The sequence below is a fragment of the Leptonychotes weddellii genome, chromosome 4 (assembly GCF_054177405.1).
Source record: "Leptonychotes weddellii isolate Sample4059 chromosome 4, ASM5417740v2, whole genome shotgun sequence".
In the NCBI taxonomy this organism is placed as follows: domain Eukaryota; kingdom Metazoa; phylum Chordata; class Mammalia; order Carnivora; family Phocidae; genus Leptonychotes; species Leptonychotes weddellii.
Window position 1 is genome coordinate 39,963,590 of NC_138372.1, and position 17,973 is coordinate 39,981,562.

General features: G+C 50.7%; 1 protein-coding gene across 7 annotated transcripts in view; it reads right to left on the reverse strand.

Moving 5' to 3' along the window:
* The window catches only part of SSBP3 (single stranded DNA binding protein 3), a 163,289-nt gene that overhangs the window by 109,879 nt on the left and 35,437 nt on the right, over positions 1 to 17,973 (reverse strand). Inside the window, exon 1 of one of the 7 annotated variants that reach the window (XM_081818469.1) lies at positions 8,432 to 8,587. The exons of the other annotated variants lie outside the window; for them this stretch is intronic. Within the exon in view, the coding sequence (XP_081674595.1) occupies positions 8,432 to 8,572 (141 nt within the window). The 5' untranslated portion in view covers positions 8,573 to 8,587. Of the gene's footprint in view, positions 1 to 8,431; positions 8,588 to 17,973 lie in introns of those variants that run through there. 7 annotated transcript variants of the gene reach the window in all.

Genomic DNA, 17,973 nt, shown 5'->3' on the forward strand with positions numbered 1-17,973 from the left:
ACTAAGATCTAGGACTCGGGGGGGCATTGTGTGGCAAGGCAGGACAGCAGAGGGACATTTGGAAGACTTGGGGATCTGAAGGCCAAACCACCGCCTCAGATGGGTGACCCGAGGGCAGGCTGCTTCCCCTCGGAGCTCCAGTCCCGCCAGCCATAAAAACTGCCATAAGATAGTAACAGTCCCTCCCAATAGAAAGAACAAGGGAATGGCTCCTAAGAAAGAACAAGGGAATGCTCCTAAATGGTCCTCTTTCAAAGTGAGGTACAAACACTGTTACGAGGTACTCTGGTCTTCTCTTTCTCACCACGGAAGAATGGACCAAAGTACATGCTAGAAAACTGTCCCACACGCAAGGCAGCCCTTGCAAAGCAGAAGAGGTCCCGTTTTTCTCAAGCGATGAACCGGTCCCAGAAAGGCTGCAGCGCAATTTACAAGGGCCACAGCCAGAGGGATTTATAGGCATATGGCCTTCGGATGGCTTTCTAAGACCGCGTACACCCTCCTTTGGCTGAGGACCTCAGCAGCAAGTAATTTTCTAATTGATTCATTAGCACTCCAATCAACTACAACTTTAGACACAAAGGGCCCTGCTCGGGTCTGAATGCCTGAGCCAGGGATGCTGGCTGAATGGACCGCTAAGCTCCCAGGTTAGCGGGTTAGCTGGGCCCAGAGACTGTGAAGAGAAGCCCCAGGGCGAAGCCCTCCAGAAACCACACCTACCCGGGGGAAAAGACCCAGTCTGGAGACGGAGCCTACAGAGCTTCTTCACTGATAGTTTTTGTAATAAGAGTTTTCTGACTAGAACGTGATTATGCAGAAATGCTAACTGGACAAGACAGAAAAGAGCCTGAGAGGAAATACAGCCCTCCGCCCACCCACCCCCCAAAAGAATTTAGCACAATGTTCATCCACGTGGTGGAATGATGGGGTGACTTTTTCTTCCTTCTACTTTTCAAAACGAGCATGTATAGGACCTGTAAGTCCTTCGGTTTTCTCAGGTGTAAAAGCCACAGCAATTACACCCAATGCCCAGTTACTGTAAGGATGAAATTAGACTATGTGTGAATAAGCAGCGCCCAAGAGCTGTGGGCACTGGACAGTGCGCCAGGGTTACCACTAGCTCAGCAACTAGGGGGCCAAGCTGCTTCTCGGGACAAGAATCAAAGTTACGCTCAGGGAGGTTATAAATTACTCCTGTCACTTGTGAATTGTTGAAGCCACAAATGCTAAAAATTCACAGATCTCCAGGGTAAAGCTGTGATAATTTAAATACAAATTAAGCTTTAAAAACAATCCTCCTTCATTGTCCCATATTCCTTTGGCATGTGGGATACTCACATAGGACAAGGTTCCTCAACAGATGAACCTAACAGGAAGGAACCTCCAGCAGATGCTAGAAGGGAATGGTCAGAAACTTCAGTGGGCCCTCAGGAGATTCAGGACCTGCTTGCTGCCCGTACACCCAGCTGTCGAGAAGTCCTCAAATGTCACAGGCATTTTACAAAGACTTCTGACTCACCCGAGCCTGGATAAGCATTCTCGGCCCACTCAAGCAGCTAGCCATCCACTCAACCCACCCTCCCACCTACCCATCCGCCCATCGAAACATCTCGAAGTTTATTCTCCGTTAACGGACTCCCAAGAAACAGTGGGAACTCTCAGCAAACTAACAGGCTTCCTTATTATGAAAGATAAAACATACCAAGCCCCCTCCGTCTGCACAGCCTTGGGCTAGACAGGGATCAAGGTACACAGAAGGACCTGCCTAGAGACACTAGTTTCCTCATCAAAACCCAAAACTTCAGAACTAGCACAGGACACCTTAGGAAGCTTGAAGGAAACTGATTCAAGTCCTACTTCACCTAGCAAGAAGTAACTTGTTACCCCAGGAAGTGACATTCTCCAGAAAAGCCCAATGGGTCCTAGTTTCTTAGCTGGTTAGGTATGGAGGCTTCCTCAAGGGGCATCATGAAAAGGAGTTAAACTTTTCCACAAAATATCCTGGGGGAACCTTTGTCAGAAACTGTCCCCACTGGGTCTACCCACCCCCTCCACTTCCTTTGAGGCTCCATCTTATCTCCAAACCCCCACCTCCCTTGCCCTCATCTCCCACTCTCCAGAGAAGAAAGTCATCCATTTCATGTCTTACTATGGCAACATTAACACAACAAGGCAAACACAGAGCGTGGGTGACTATCCTGAGTCTCCCCTCACTAGGCTCTGCAGCAGGAAGCAGCTGTATTTCACTCATCTTTTTGGTCATCCGAGGATCTACCATGACTGGCACTGTACTCACTACAATCATTACTGTTAACAGAAATACACAGACAATGCAAAATTTGAGGAACCGCTCCCCACCCCCCCAGTCTCAATCAACTGCTTTAAAATGTCAATATGGTGGTAAATTCTTTGCCATTTTTTTCCTACTCTAAAACAGGATGGTTAATGATAGCAGAACCTCCACAAGATCTAAGATCCTCCATAACAAGCACAAAACCTACCTGATCCCACAGAGCATGAGCAGACTCTGGAGGGGCATCCCCTGAATGGCAAACCCGAGAACTATGGGAGAAACTGGGGGCAGTGGGTCAGAGGGAAGAGCTGGTCCTGATGGTCACTGTCCTCAGGCAGTCATCCCATCCCCTGTGTGGCCCTCAGTTTCCTCATCTGTAAGGAAACCACTAAGGCTCTCCACATACCCCTGCTATGGGGAGGGCAGGTCTCTGAGGGCTTTGGCCAGCTCTGGAGCCAATACGGTTGGTTTTACTTATTTTGCATCCAGCAAGGCTTCAGCTCTCTAATTAGAACACGGCACATCTATTCTTTCCATGGAAATCAGGCCCATTGTGAGAGAAAGAACTTTGGACCAAAATCTAAGCTAAAGTAGGAAAGAGCAAAATCACCTCTACTTTTATATCCTCGAGGTCCGAGAAATCTTCACCTCAACCCGCGCACCCCCACTCCACCCAGTGACTTACCCACTTACACACACACACACACACACACACCCCTACACATACATACAGTCCAACCCCAGCAGCTTTAACCCTGAAGATCTTTTCCTTTAGCTGTTCTGAGATGCCTCACTTGTAAAGGCCCTGTGTACCTGCTACGGCCCCCCCACCCCAGAGCCAAGATCTCTCCCTGCAGGAAAATAAGAGCTTAGAGGATCCAAGTAAACCACACACAGAATCAGAACCCAATTTGGACTAACCTCTCCAGATTCCATGGAAGTCAGAAAGAAGTGGGCAGGGTCCCGAGGCTGCCTGACCCTTGTCTCCCCCACAGAGCAGCCCAAAGGCAAGGGCTTGAAAGGCATTAAAATGCACTGAAATGGACAAAATCACACCCCGAGCCAGATAAAAACTAGGCAAAACCCTAAAGCCACCTCCTACAGTTACTGAAAAGCCAGTCTGAGGCCCAAAAGTACAGAGAGACTTTGCCAAGATGCTGCTTCCATCTCCAGACCTGGACCGAGTGATGGGAGAGAAAGATGGAGGATGATGAGGTCAATGCCAGTGTTTTACAGGCAGGAGACTGTGGTGCAGACGGGACTGATCACCCAAAGCACACGGGGACGAGAAGCTGAGCTGGTTGCAGGTCCTCAGCTGCAGGTGGCACATCATGTGCCCTCCTAAGCATACTCCCACATCCCAACATGAGGTCACGCGGGCCAGCAACGGGTGAGCCTCTCATTCCACTGCCCCAAGCCGATCCTCTGAACCGGATAGCTGAAGCCTGCTCCCGGTGCACCCTACTGTCTGTGGACTCTCCTGATCTTATGAGAGTGCATGTCCCTTTACCTCCTACACCAGTCCCACCCATCAAGAACCACATTCCAGCCCAACCTTCTCACACACCTGTCATACACACAGTAGATGGACAGTCCAACCAGGACCTGGTCCAGCAGGGGCAAGTCCTTATCTGGGATCCAAAAGCCCCAGGAGTGGATATGACATGGCCTCTGGTCCTCAGCTTCTGCATCTATGAAACGGGAACAGTGAGCCTCCGCAGCTGCCCGCCGGGCCTTTAACACATGGACCTCTCTGTACAGAGCTCACTCTTTCAATGCGGAGAGGGAGTAAGCCATATAAAATTCCCTCACAAATCCCAGGCACACTCAAACTCTCTAGAGGGAAGAAATTCAGAAAAGCAAGAAATCCAGGAAGCCAACCAATTGGAAATCCCTTTGAACCTGGGCCCAGGCTAACACAGAACTCCGCACAGGACACAGAGCTTAGAAAAGCACAACCTCTACGCATGCCAATTATCAGGCCTGTGGATTTCTGGGCAATCACAGCCAAGGGGAAAAGAGGAGAAGCAGAGCAGACCCCTCCGAGAAAGGTATCCTCAATACAAGGTCACTCTAAAAGGCTGGCCCCTCTCAGTCTGAGAGCCTCCCTGGACAGGAGAGTGGTGTGACCTGCCCCTTCTCTTCAGGGCCCGACACATGCAACACCCAACCAACATCTGCTGGGTGAATGAATGAAACTAACCATTCGGTCCCACTTCTCTCTGCTCCGGACACAGGGCCAGGAGCACAGGAGACATACAACTGATGTGCTGAACTGAACTGAATCTCTAGACCACACCCACGTGGAGGTAAATACAAGAGAAGAGAGCCCCTGCAGTGGAGGGGTCTCCCCCCACCTTAAAGAGGCCGCCCCAAATTTAAGGATTCTTGTCCAACTAAAGAAGTTCCCTGAAAATCCTCCTACAAAGCCAGTCCCTCTCAGTGCACTAGAAAACAGGATTCGGTTTACACGGTGGTGTTTCAAGAAGGCAGCTATTGTATGCAGGAAAGCGAACCCGAGTGCACAGCCTTCCACCCACACCCCCCTCTTTGTGCGAGGGGACAAGCCCCACATTTGGGTTCCTGGAACCCAGCTCCCTCTCCTCCGCCCACCCTGCCTGGCCAGACCCCCATTAACGCACCGCTAGTGCCATCAACACTGTTGTTTTGGAATGTGCCAGTAATTCTAGCGGCAGGAACAGCAAGCTTTAAGCTCAGCAGAGAAACCAGCTGGAGAGGCAGCCTCATGAAATAATGAAATGCCAAACCAACCCCTACATCTTCTCCAGTCTCTCAGGTCACCTACCAGATTAGAAGGCCTGTTGCTACGGCAACCGTATCTTGCAAGTGCGGCTGAACTTCCCCATAATATTTAACCCTTTAACTCGCTCGAGGAGGGTGGTGTGCCGGCGAGCCCCAACCCCAGCGAGTTGGCTCTGGCTGTGCTTTCACAAATTAAACCAAGGCTGGGGGAAAACAGTGGGCAGGGGGAAGGGCGAAGGTCCCACTTAAGCAAACAGACAAAACAGTAGAAGCGACGCGCAGCACAAAATCACCTTCCCTTCCCGCCACCGCGCCACAGAACCACGGCGATGGGCAGCCGCGCAGCAAACTTTCTGCGCACCTGGCAACTCCTGCAAAGCGCGGGAGCCAGGGCCGAGCCGGGAATAAACAAAGGCAAGATGGGACTGTGGCTGCCCCTCCCGGCCAGGCTCCGTGCCCCGCGCTGCAGACTATTGCCGGGCCCTTCTGTGGTAAGCAGAAGGCGGACAGGAGCCAGGCGGAGGGGGACAGATGGCCAGGCAAAGCACTGGCACTTTCCAGTTGTCTGATAGGCGCCTGCTGCCAAACAAGCTCCCACCTCCCCGCAGCCCCCCCCAGCCCCCACCGCCCCCGACACACATACATACATACACACACACACACACACACACACACACACAGTTCCTGGAAACTGCATGCAGGCTCCAAGGCGCTGGGGCGTCAGGCTGAGCCCCAGCGCTCAGGGCGCTGATCTGTCCCTCCCCTGATCTCCCCCTGCCCCGCATCTGCAAGACGTCAGAGATGCACAGGCAGGGGCATCCACTCCCTCAACCGCCAGGGCCTCTCCCTCTCTCATTTCAGGGGGAAAGTCTTCCACCCACCCCAACCACTAAACCCTCTTTGTACTCAATGACCAGAGTTCATGGGGTCCTTCAGGAATAAATCTTTAAAATGACTTTCCTCAGCCTCTCAGATTTGACAGGAGAAACTTAATAAAACCACACAGGGGCAGAAAAATGCCAGCCAGGCTTAAGCACTGGGGGTGAAGCCCCCTTACCTCACACCATACCGTCTGTGGTGGGGAGACTTAGAGGAGAAAGGGAATAGGGCCCGTCAGTGGGAGGTAAGGCTCCTGACCACTCACTGGACCTACCAGCGGGGGGCCTGTGTGGTTTCCCCAGAGGACCGAGGAGAGGTCTTGGACAGGAAGCAAGGAGAGGGGGGCTAATTCCCCATGAGAGCAAAGACAAAGATGAAAGGAGCAGGAGGGAGGGGAGGAAAGGAAGCAGGCACCCCGGGACCCAAAGGACAGGCTGGGCGGCAGCAGGGGGTGGGGGGGGCTGGCCATGTCTCCCCAGAGTGCCTAATACAGTGCCCCCCAACCCACCCCCACAGCAGGCACAGGACAAACAAGGCCACTGTGTTGCACACACACCAGAGCCCTACTCCTGACAGAAGGCTGTGGATTCACTTAGAAAGTCAGGTCGGGGGGCGCCTGGATGGCTTAGTCTGTTGAGCATCTGACTCTTCGTTTTCAGCTCAGGACATGGTCTCAGGGTCTTGAGATCAAGCCTCACGTTGGGCTCCACACTCAGCCCAGAGTCTGCTTAAGATTCTCTCTCCCTCTGCCCCGCCCCTGCATGCTCGCATGGGCTGGTCCTCTCTCTCAAATAAATAAATACTTCTTTAAAAAAGAAAGGCAGGTGGGGGCAGGATATGCAACAAAGGGGTGGTCAGTGCTTCAGTAGGGTTTTTTGGAGAACAGGAAGGGAGCGCCTTGCCAGTGTCCTGACACTATTAGCAGAGAAAAAGGAGAAAATTCAACCCCGCCCACTCCTGTCACCATCCCCCCCTCAACCACAGTCCAGCCAGCCTGGCCACCTCCACCTTTCACCCATGCAGGGAGACACCTGGGAGGAAATCCAGTCCGGTGAATTAAAGTCCTGATGTTCTCTTTGCCAAGTGATTAACAAGACGTACCACAAACGGCACAGTGCCCAGAGAGGAGCGATGATTTTTATTAGCATGTTCACCCATCACCCAGGCCTTCTGCACGCAGAGCGGTCAGTCAGTCAGGTTAAACAGGAGCTGAAGAGAGGCCGGGGGGGCGGGGCGGGGGGGGGGGGAGGCTAAGGGCAGTCCCTGTCCCTGGGAAGAGGCAGGGCAGAGCTTCGGCTAGAGTTTTATCATTGGGCTGCATGGCTGCATGCACTGGCCACGGTGATACGCGGGGGACACTTCCAGGAGCAGCTGGGAGGGGCCCTTCAAGGGAGGACCCTCCAAAGCCAAGACAGTTAGGCAATCAGTGCTTACAGAATACGTCCCATACCATCCAGACATGGGGGTGTCCTCTAATAGGGTCTCCTTCCCTAACCTACTCAGGGGCCGGGCTGTGTTGAGGTGTCTAGGATGGGGCAGGAGCTCCAAGAACATTTGGGAGATAAAAAGGAATCGGCTGTTTCCATTTTAGCCCACCAGATGGGCAGGCTGCCCCCAAGCTTATCCACTGTCTGGTCTCATTTATCCAAATCCTTTGGTTCATTCAACAGATCCTTATTGAGCACTTACTATGTGCCAGGCACCATGCGTAGAAACGTGAAGACTAACACACCCATCTGCCCTCAAGGAACACCTCTCATCTGGCAGCTATCCCCTATACTCTGACGGCTCTCCACCCCTGCCTCATGCTCAGCAGGCCCTTGGAATCTGACAGATACACTGGACTCTTGGACTCTCATCAGGTGTGCCCCTGAGGCTTGGCCAGCACACCCAGTTCAGGTGGAGAGAGAGGAAAGCAAGGGCAGAGACTCAGGGTTTCTGTGCAAACCCCAGTACCTGTCAGCCAGGGCTAACCCGCCGGAAGCCTCCTAGACAATTCCAAAACTGTTAAACTGAAGACCCTTTCGTAGGGGCCACACCTCTGGCCTCACTCCAGGGTAGAAAGAGCACCAGGAAAAGGGACAAGCAGCCTGGCTTCCAGCCACAAAGGCTAACTTTACCTGCCGTGTGACAGGAGAATGGGGACAAGCTGACTTCTACCCTCTGGGCCGCAGTATCCCCCGCTGTAAACCGAGGAGGTTGTCCCATCTAATCTCTGAAGACATCCTAATAAGCAACATTAGGAGAACAGCACCATCCTGGCTGGACAGGGCTTTGGAACAAAGGACCCAGCGAAGAGAATTCCAGGCAGAGCGGGCATCCCGCTACTGCGTCCCCACGCACGCTCTCAACACAGGGAAATTCTACCCCCAGCTCTGAATAATAATAGAAGTAACATTTAGGTAAGGTTGGGGATTAAGCTAAACCTCACATAAGAGGCAGGGATGTTGGCATTTGGAAGCAGGAAACAGGCCTGGGAACATATTTAATACCTACCACAGAGCAAAGCGGATCACGGCCAGCTCCTGACTCAAGAGCATCTTCGCCCCTGCCACACTTCTCCCTCTTGCCAGCTCCAGACACTTCGAGGGTGCCAGGCCAAAGAGTGGGGCTGGAGGTCAGTTTTGGAAGCCACATTTTCAGAAGAACATTGGCAAACCAGAAGCCAGGAGAGAAGCCTTCCAAAACAGAACAGGAGCTATTTTAAATGGAAACCCATTGGTGGAGGCGGAGGAGTCTTATGGGAAGAACAGAGAACATGAATGAGTTGCTATAATTAACCCCCCCCAAAAAAATGCATAAGGAAGAGGGAGTCTTTCTACTTGGTGGTGGTAATACCGAGAACAGAAAGGAATTCTAATCGTCTAAAACTGAAATGTGCCGCCCCACAGGTAGTAAGTTCCCCATCACTGAAGGTGAAGCAGATGCTGGAGAGAAAACTTGGGCCAGGGAGGCTCTCATGTTCAGAAGGAACTTTATCAATTGATAAAATGCTGATGGGAGGGAAATGCAAAGGGGAGCATTCAGGCCTTTCATATTTTAAAAGGCTTTCCTTAAAAAAAAAAAAAAAAAAAAAAGCGTAGAACTCCTAAGGGGATGTGAAATTGTTCTTCCTGCCCCTAACTAACCTGCAGAGGGCTTCTTATCAACAGAAAGTTTCCCTAGACATCCTTGGTCAAATTCTTTTGGGCTGCAGAGGTCACTGTTTTTCTGGCAAAAGCTGCAAGTGGTGACTGAGACACAGGATAAGTAAGAAACTTCCACTATGTAAACACACAAATGCTTAGGGTGCCTCTGTGGAACACCGAATCAGACAGCAGAAATGAGGCAGGCCGGTATTCATCGTTTAGGGAGCAAAGCCACCATGTTGGCATCGGGCACGGATAGATGGTAGGCCGCAGAGAGCAGTCAACACTCACCACCTACATGGGGAAAATGTTCAGATCACAAATTGGTGATCACCATGGAGGAGTCAGAGCGGGACCTCCGGCTGCCACCGGGTTCCAGTGAGAAAGAAGTGTACGTAATCGCTACTTCCTTCAGAGCTTTGTTCACCTGCTGAATGCTTAGGACGTAGAACAGTGCCCAGCATATAACATGTGCTCAAGAAATACTTGCAGAAAGAATGGGTATTGAAAACGAATATGCAAACCAAGGATCTTCTCCTTTAGTTTTGGAGTCAATTACATAACTTCTTTCCTCCCGCTGATTCACCTCTCTCCTTGAGTTCGGGCTCAAAATATTACATGAAAATTATTTTTGCACTCCCCGAATCTATGGTGGGATAAAGGAGCTGTCTAGAAGCTTAGGGTGAGAAGCTACGGCATGGGAATATGGAACCCTCAATTTGAGCTCCACAAGGGTAGGGATGTTTGTCTGTTTTGTTTGCTACTTTATCCTCAATTGTGTGGCAGAATGCTGGTACATGGTATGCACTCAACAAACACCTAAAAAGCATCAGCAAACACATTCGCTGTATAGTCTTGGCAAGTCACTTCTCTTTACAGGCCATCTTTTCTCAACTACAAAATGATAATGCCAAAGGGCTCAGGGGTCCCCAGCCAGTTCTAATGTGTTTCAAAGTCTGTGATCCAGGGGAACTGGCCTACAAATGGCTTTGATCAGAAGCCTGCCTGGGTCCTCCCCAGGAGCTTCCACAAGGGAGGAAGCTAGGAGGCAGTGTGGTGCCATAGAAAGAACACAGGCTTTAGAGCCCAAATGTTTAAATCCCAGCTCAGCTCAGGATGCAGGACTTAAAGGATGTCACTGAACCTCCTAGAGCCTCAACTTCCTCATCTGCAAAATGGGGGGCCACACCTAGCCACCTCTTCAGGTTGCAGCCTGGATTATAGGATAATGCACGTAAAAGCCCCTTGTGCGAGGTCACTCCAGAGTGAGGTGACCCATGTCACTTCCAGCTCTATGCTTTACAATTTCATCTATCCTCAACAGGATGCCAATTTGGGAAAAAGTATAACCAAGACCAGTTCACAAAATAACATTATTCGAAGATTCACGATCTGCAACTTGGCCTGTCCTAACTACAAAGATATAAATGTTTATCTTATGCAGTTCATCTCGAGCTTTTTGCTCCCTTCTCAGAAGATTGAACAGAGGTTTAAAGAAGAGAAGGGAAAATATTTGGAAAACTGACCACCCCTAATTAAGAAGACAAGTACCCTTCTGAAGCTGCAATTCAACCCACACTGATGGCTGGCGAGGAATCAGCAGAGAAATGCTGCCCCCAACAGAGCTAGCCCTCCCAGGCCTCGGAAAGGAGGTAAGGAGCCGCCGGCCCTGTGTGCCCTCCTCCCCACAGCCCGGCTGCCAGCAAGACAAGCGAGGCTGTGATCAGCGGTATATATAAACACAGCATCTATGAGCAGCAGAAGTGACAGCCCAAATCAAGACAAGTGACCTTACTGGACACACCGGACACATTCAAGCCCTCCATACAACTATGAGACTGCTGGACAATGTGCATTATCGTTGAAAGGTAAAAGGCCTCATTTTTAACTCTTCCTGACTGGTGGGTGTTGTCAGCGGGCCCCCCCAGGTTCACCTCCCCCTTCCTCACTAAATGACAGTGCCACCCGAAGTTCTCCCAGAAAGACACTGGGGGGCATAATTAAAACAGCTCAGGAAAGAGGGGTGTAAGGCCTGGCAAAGGTTTCTTGGGTGGCTTGAGGTAAAATTTAAAATTTACATTTTTTCATTCCCAGTCTGGCATCTTATTTGCTTATCTTCAGCCAGGTATTTGCCTCCTTGGTTAGGACAAGTAGAGGAGACTACAAATCAACACAAACACACAAATATCCTAAATAAGGGAAAAATCCATTCCTTTTCTCCCGGGTCATTCATTTCCTCACTCTGGACCAGGCGCTCCCCAAGAGCCTGCTGGGCGGTCACTGCCGACACTGGAACCCCCTGGACCATCCCCGACACACGTAGGTGCTCAATGAAGAACAAACTTCCTCGGGGCACCTGGCTGGCTCAGTCAGCGGAGCGTGCAACGCTTCATCTCAGGGTTGTGAGTTCAAGCCGCACGGTGGGTGTAGAGATGACTTAAAAAAAAACAACAACAAAACTTCCTGGTGCCCACTGAGTGGTGCTTGTCCACAGAGCAGACTCTCTACCGACAGTCCTCTCACCCCCAAAAATAGGTCTGGCAGAGTGAGGGCCACCAGGGCTTGCTCTGTGGATAAAGTGACTTAGCTAATGAGTGGGGGAGGAGCACCGGGCTGAGGCCCTCCTCAGGGCCAGTCAGCGGCAGTCTGCTGGATGAGTGAGGACTCCACCAGGTTGAAACCTCCACCCCAGCCCAGGCTCTCCCAGGCAGGCCCTACACAAGCCCAGGCTCCTGTGATGCCGAGAAGGAAGCTATCCCACCAGGAAGGAACGCCCAATGGTACATTTCCCACCCCCTTGGCTCCAGGCCTTGAAAGCTTCAGGAAATAGCAGGCCCCCAAATCTAACTTTTTTCATAGACCAGGTAGTTGGTTTTATTTATTTAAGTCCTAGCTTATCTTCTTAAGCTGTCCAAACATTTGCCAGAGTATCTCAGCCACATGCTAGGCTGCCCTGGGGGTTAGTTCTGCTTTTAGTGGTGATTTTTTCCCCCCGTCTTTCTCTCCCCCCAGATAACAGCAGAGACTTGCGCTTCTAAGAGCTGTGTACTTGCCGGGAGTTCTAATCTGACAGGGATGGGGGTGGTGGGCTAGAGTGACCTGGTCTCTAAGAGCGTCTGCACAGCACACTGCTGTTTCACGCAGATCGCATGGGGAGAGTGGGAGAGAGAGGGGTGGGGCAGAACCCTCCCAGCCTCCGCCATCAGGATGCGCCACTCTCTGGAGGGCATTCCGGTGAAGGGAGGTACCAGGCCTTAGGAAGCCCACTCTAGCGCAGCGCCCCTGACCGCCCAGAGACTGTTTGCTGAGTCACATCTCAGTTTCCACAGGAAAATGATAAAGACATTTGCTTGTCGCAGCCATGTGAGATTTTCAATCCAGAACTGCAACAGCATACTGCCTCGTTTTGCCAATCTGGGAAATGGGGACAAGTGTTTCCTTCTCCTCCGCTCAAAAAGGAAGGGCCAAGGGAGGACACACACACACAGCCTTCAGCAATAATGTAAATAATGAGCATTTCTTCACCTGAGCAAAAGTATTATTTAGCACAATTCAAAGAAATGAGAGACAATCTTGCTACCAAATCAGCCATCTGATACCACACTGACAGTTACAAAGAGGAGTAACCCTTATTTATACTCCTTTCCCCTCACTAACCACCATCTCCTGAGGCCCTCAAAGAAGTAGCCTTGTAAAGAAACAAGACGTTATATACGAGTGGGGAGCACAATATTGGTGTCCCTGAAACTACCCTGTGCACCACCAATTTTTTTTAATGTCAAAATAAAATACCAAGAAAGCCATTCAGTGACAAAAGCAAGCAGGGTTTGATTTTTTTCTCTCTCTCACTGTAAAGGTGTATCACAGGGAAAATATACAGGGAAAGGACATAGGCAAAGGTATGCTGTTTTGTGGCAGAGAGCTTCCTTAATCAGACTTAAGCTCAGATTTACCATATCTTACAACTCTTCAGAACAGGGCAATTTGCACAGAGCAAGGCACTCCTGCTCTCTAGAGGAGTCTGGAGAGGCCACCTCCCCAGTTACCAGAGGGGAAACATAGGGGACAGACCAGGTTCCCGGCAAGGTCCGGCCTCAGAAGGGCTCAGGTGTCGGTCCCTAACTCAAGTAAGAAATTCTTCCCTGGAGACTAGTCTCGTGCACGAGAAAACATTACAAAATCCAAAGAGAACACTCTAAGAGCTGGGATTGGCAAACTAACGTCCACGAGCAAAATGCGGCCCACCAGCAAAATGCGGCCCACCACCTGTATTTGTTAATAACGTTTTACTGGAACACAGACACACCCCTTCATTTCTTTTTTTTTTTTTTTTTTAAAGATTTTATTTATTTATTTGAGAGAGAGAATGAGAGACAGAGAGCACGAGAGGAAAGAGGGTCAGAGGGAGGAGACCCCCCCCCCCCCCGAGCAGGGAGCCCGATGTGGGACTCGATCCCGGGACTCCAGGATCATGACCTGAGCCGAAGGCAGTCGCTTAACCAACTGAGCCACCCAGGCGCCCCACACCCCTTCATTTCTATATTCTCTATGGCTGCTTTTGTGCTATGAGGCAGAGCTGAGTGGCTGCAACAGAGACCATACAACTCACAAAGCCTAAAATACTTACTACCTGGCCCTTCACAGAAAAAGCTGACTGAACCCTACTCCAGAGTCCAACACAAAGGGTGTAAAATAATAGCTGGGTTTCAGAACGAGGACAGCTAGTTCAGCACTTCCACTTTAGAGATGGAGAAACTGAGGCATGGAGAGGAGGAGGTGACCTGCCAGGGTCAGACTGCTAGAAAGAGTGAGAGGTGCCTCCTGCTTTTCAACCCAGCACTCCTTTTAACACAAAGTAATGGGTGAGGCTTCTCACAATAAAACACCAGTGACAGGCGTGCCTGGGTGGCTCAGTTGGTTGAGCATCCAACTCTTGGTTTCAGCTCAGGTCCCGAACTTGCAGTCATGAGAGCCAGTCCCCGGCGTTGGGCCTCCTCTTGGGCTCCTTGTTGGGCTCGTTGGGCTGGGAGCTCAGCAGGGAGTCGGCTTGGGATTTTCACTCTCCCTCTCCCGCTACCCCTCCCCCTCATCACATGTTCTCTCTAATAAATAAATAAATCTTTAAAAAAAAAACAAAACACCACCACTGGCGACAGGAAAAAATACAAACAGAAAATTAAATTCTACAAACAAATATTAATGCTCAACCCAGGATTAACGTCAGCAATGTAAAAAAATGGGAGGGGAAGAGGACCTGGGGTGGTCTAAGCAAATTCATATTCAAAAGGACAGACTATTTTAAGCCCTTTAGAAATATCCAAAGCACATGTGCTAATTACAAATCCTGCCCTCTCCCTGCCCAGGCAGATGGCCCCTCCTCCTTGCCACAGCAATGGTAAACTTGGCAATACTGAACCGAAACAGTCTTTTTTACCAGTTGTCTGCATTTCCAGCTTCTCTTGGTTCTCACACAACTCTGCCCTTGAGGAGGCCAAATGAGTGAGGTTTGTGCTCATTTTAACACTCTAATAATTAAGACCTCTCTCAAAAGGAGTGCCCAGCGCTCTCCCTTGGGTTGAGGGAGATGGAGATGGGAAAGACCCAGGCCTTCACCGAAGGGACAGGAAGGAGGGTCAGAATCCACATCCGCCCTCTCCAGAGCTTTCCTCCAGCCAGCATCAGGGAAAACATCGGACAACGTGAACAATGCATGGAGATGAAGCAATATTACCAAGTGAAAATTAATTAGCTGGCATGTTGACAGAGACTCCATTGTGCCGCCCGGTGAAGCAATCAAAGTGCAAGGGCATCACACACAATGTCGAAAGGGCCTTGGCAGCCCCAGATACAAGCGGTGAGGACATGCTCGGTTGTGTCACCAACATGGCTCCTTCAAGGAAGGAGTGCACACACTGTGTGTGTGTGTGTGTGTGGGAGGGTGGGTGGGTGTGTGTGTGTGATGGCTAGTATAAGACAAATCTGCAAGTAGATTCTCTTAAATGAATTTCAAAAAAGCACTGCCCGAAATACCAACAAGTCTCTAGTCTTTGAGAGGCTGAGGGGAAGGGCTACCACTGAGGAACAGCACAAAGCTTGCCTATGAGCCACGGGGCGGCCTGAGAGCAGGACAGGTTGGGAGGTGTCCCTCACAGGGTGGATGCCAGGAAGGGCAGACGCTTCCCCCACTCAAGTGACAGAAGAGGGGTGGGAGGAGGCCAAACAACCACAGATTCGTGGCTCTAGGTGCTCCCTTATCTGCTTACCATCACCCTGTCCAGCCATGTCATGAACTACCACCCCCACCCCGACCCCGCCGCCGCACACCCTGCCATCCCCAGCTCTGCCAACACCTGCCTCTCCCCCACCCCCAGCCTTGCTCGCGTTGGCTGCTACAGACTCTCCTCGAGATCCAGCAGGCTGCGCAACACAGCTGTGAAGAGCACCGAGTGCCTATGCTCCAACACTTACTAGCTCGGACACTTACTAGCTTTGTGACCTAGGGCCGGTGGCTCCACCCCTCCCTGTCTCAGACCCCTCACCTCTAAAACTATACTTCTGGCCTCAGAGTTCCTAGTGTGTCAGTTTACGTGGGATGATGTGAATACCTACCCGACACAAAGTCAAGGCTAAGTAAGTTAGTACTACTAAGGCCCCCCACCCCTCCTTCCTAGAGGGCACTTCCTCCAGAAAGCCTTCCCTAATTCCCTCCATGGTTTAACTGCTCCCCACTGGAGCCTGGAGCTCCATCTGCTGCTAACACCTCTCTGGGGGCATTTATAGCTGACTTACAGCTTCTTTTGTATTCATGGCTATTTATAGCACTGTTGTCCACGTGACTTGGAGTTAGGCAGAGTACTAACGACAGCCATTCCCCGTATCCTGCAACACTGGGGGGCACAGCCTCAGGTAACTTTCGAGTACCTTCATTTGTGCCACACACCCTGGGCCATGACACTGGTATCTCATAATTCTCTCAAAAGCCCCGTGATGCTCCAGACGATTTACCCCAAGTATACAGATAAGGGATCTGATACTTACTCTCTCTTGGAGGGGTGACTTACCCGAAGTTACAGTTAGTTAGCATGCTGCTATCTAATTTGGGTTTGCTGAAATTAAAGAAATAGAGCAGGCACACAATAGGGCCTCCAGGTAGAACTGAAATGGCTTTCAGGGCTAAACCAGAGCAGATATTAACACATGTAAATGCACAGGAAAAAGGCAGCAAGGGGCAGGGAGATGGTCTTCACGTTTTATTTCATACACCTCTGTGTTTTAGCAATATTTAACGCCAAAAGTACTTAGGTACTAATCACATAATTAAAAATTAAGAATCGTGTTACACTCATCTCCTACAAGACCTTGTAACCACTCAGATTTCGTTCTCATAGAACGTTACAGATTCCTGGACAAAATGTTTGGTGTGGTCCAGCTCTGGAGTGAGACCAACCGGGCCGCCAGTCCCAGTACCGTCTCTCTCCTTATAGCCGAGTGACACTGTTCAAGGTACCGGAACTCTCAGAGCCTGGAATCCCTTGAGCAGGAAGGGAACGTGACCTCCCCCTCTGGGTTTTCAAGAGGCTGCCGGGACTCGGCAAGCAGTTCTGATGTGGTTTGTCTGCATGTGGGAGGCCCGAGTATGACCATCTCCCCCCCCCCGGCTTTGAAGGGTTCATTCTAGTCCATATCCAAGAGTCGGTCCTTCTCCAAAACGATCTATGTGAGTGAATACAGAATGCCACCAACCACTGCTGCCTATAAACCCCCACCCCTGAGACTCCCCGTCTGAGAACGCCGGCCACCCTCTAGGAGCCAGGCAAGATCCAGGCTGTAAAAGCGGCGACAGAAACCTTCTTGCAAACGAGGCCCCTGATGCCCCATTGTCTCTATAGTCTAATCTGTGCCTCTTGCACAAGGTTTCAGGGACATAAAAAGCATTCAGATAAATGGGTCTCCACTACCGAGCTCTTATATGGGGAAAAACATCTAAATCTAAATCAATTAGTATGTATGAAGTCCCCGCCGCTGGAGCCGAGCTTCAGCAAGCAGGGTGAGGAGAAAGAATGAGGGGCTGGGTCCCAGGCCTCCAGTGCCAGACTGGCCGGACAGGGCAGCGCAGCCCACAACACAAGGCCCTGCGCTGACTTCCCAGGTGCTGGTTACCGAGGTCAAGGCTGCCCATACAGCCAGCATCTTCCGACACTGCTGGTCAGTACCTCTGCCGGGAACAATGCTGGAAAGTGAAACTCAGACGTCTGTGAAGCAATGTGGTGGCTGATGCACTCGTGGTTACAAAGTGTGCCGTGGATACCATGTGACCCAACCTTCCCACATCTAAGAATGCCATCCCATCGATGTGCACAAACCTTTAGCCATGAGGATGTTCACTACTGTGTCGTTTACACTACGAGAAAACTGGAAACAATCTTAACTTTCCACATGAAGGACTCGCAACTTGGGTGATCACTGAAAAAGACGCAAAGTATCTAATGACATGGAAGGGCAGAGGCTTATGGGAGCCCTTCGCCTGACACCCAATCAGACGCTTCATGAAGAACAGACAGCTGTGAAGGATGGAGAAGCTAAGCCATAGTCCGGGAAAAGGGACTTGTTCTTGGACTGACAACTGGACACACAGCTGTCCTTGGGTGTGGGGGGGGGATCAATCACCAACTCACAACCCAGTCACTTCCCACCTGTAGTATTTCTTTCTTCCTTTTTTTTAAGAGTCGGAGGAGGAGCAGAGGTAAAGGGGGAGAGAGAATCTTATGCAGGCTCCATTACTAGCGCAGAGACCAACGCGTGGCTCAATCTCACGACCCTGAGATCATGACCTGAGCCAAAATCAAGAGTTAGATGCTTAACTGACTGAGCTACGCAGGTGCCCTCCACTTTTAGTATTTCTGAAACCAT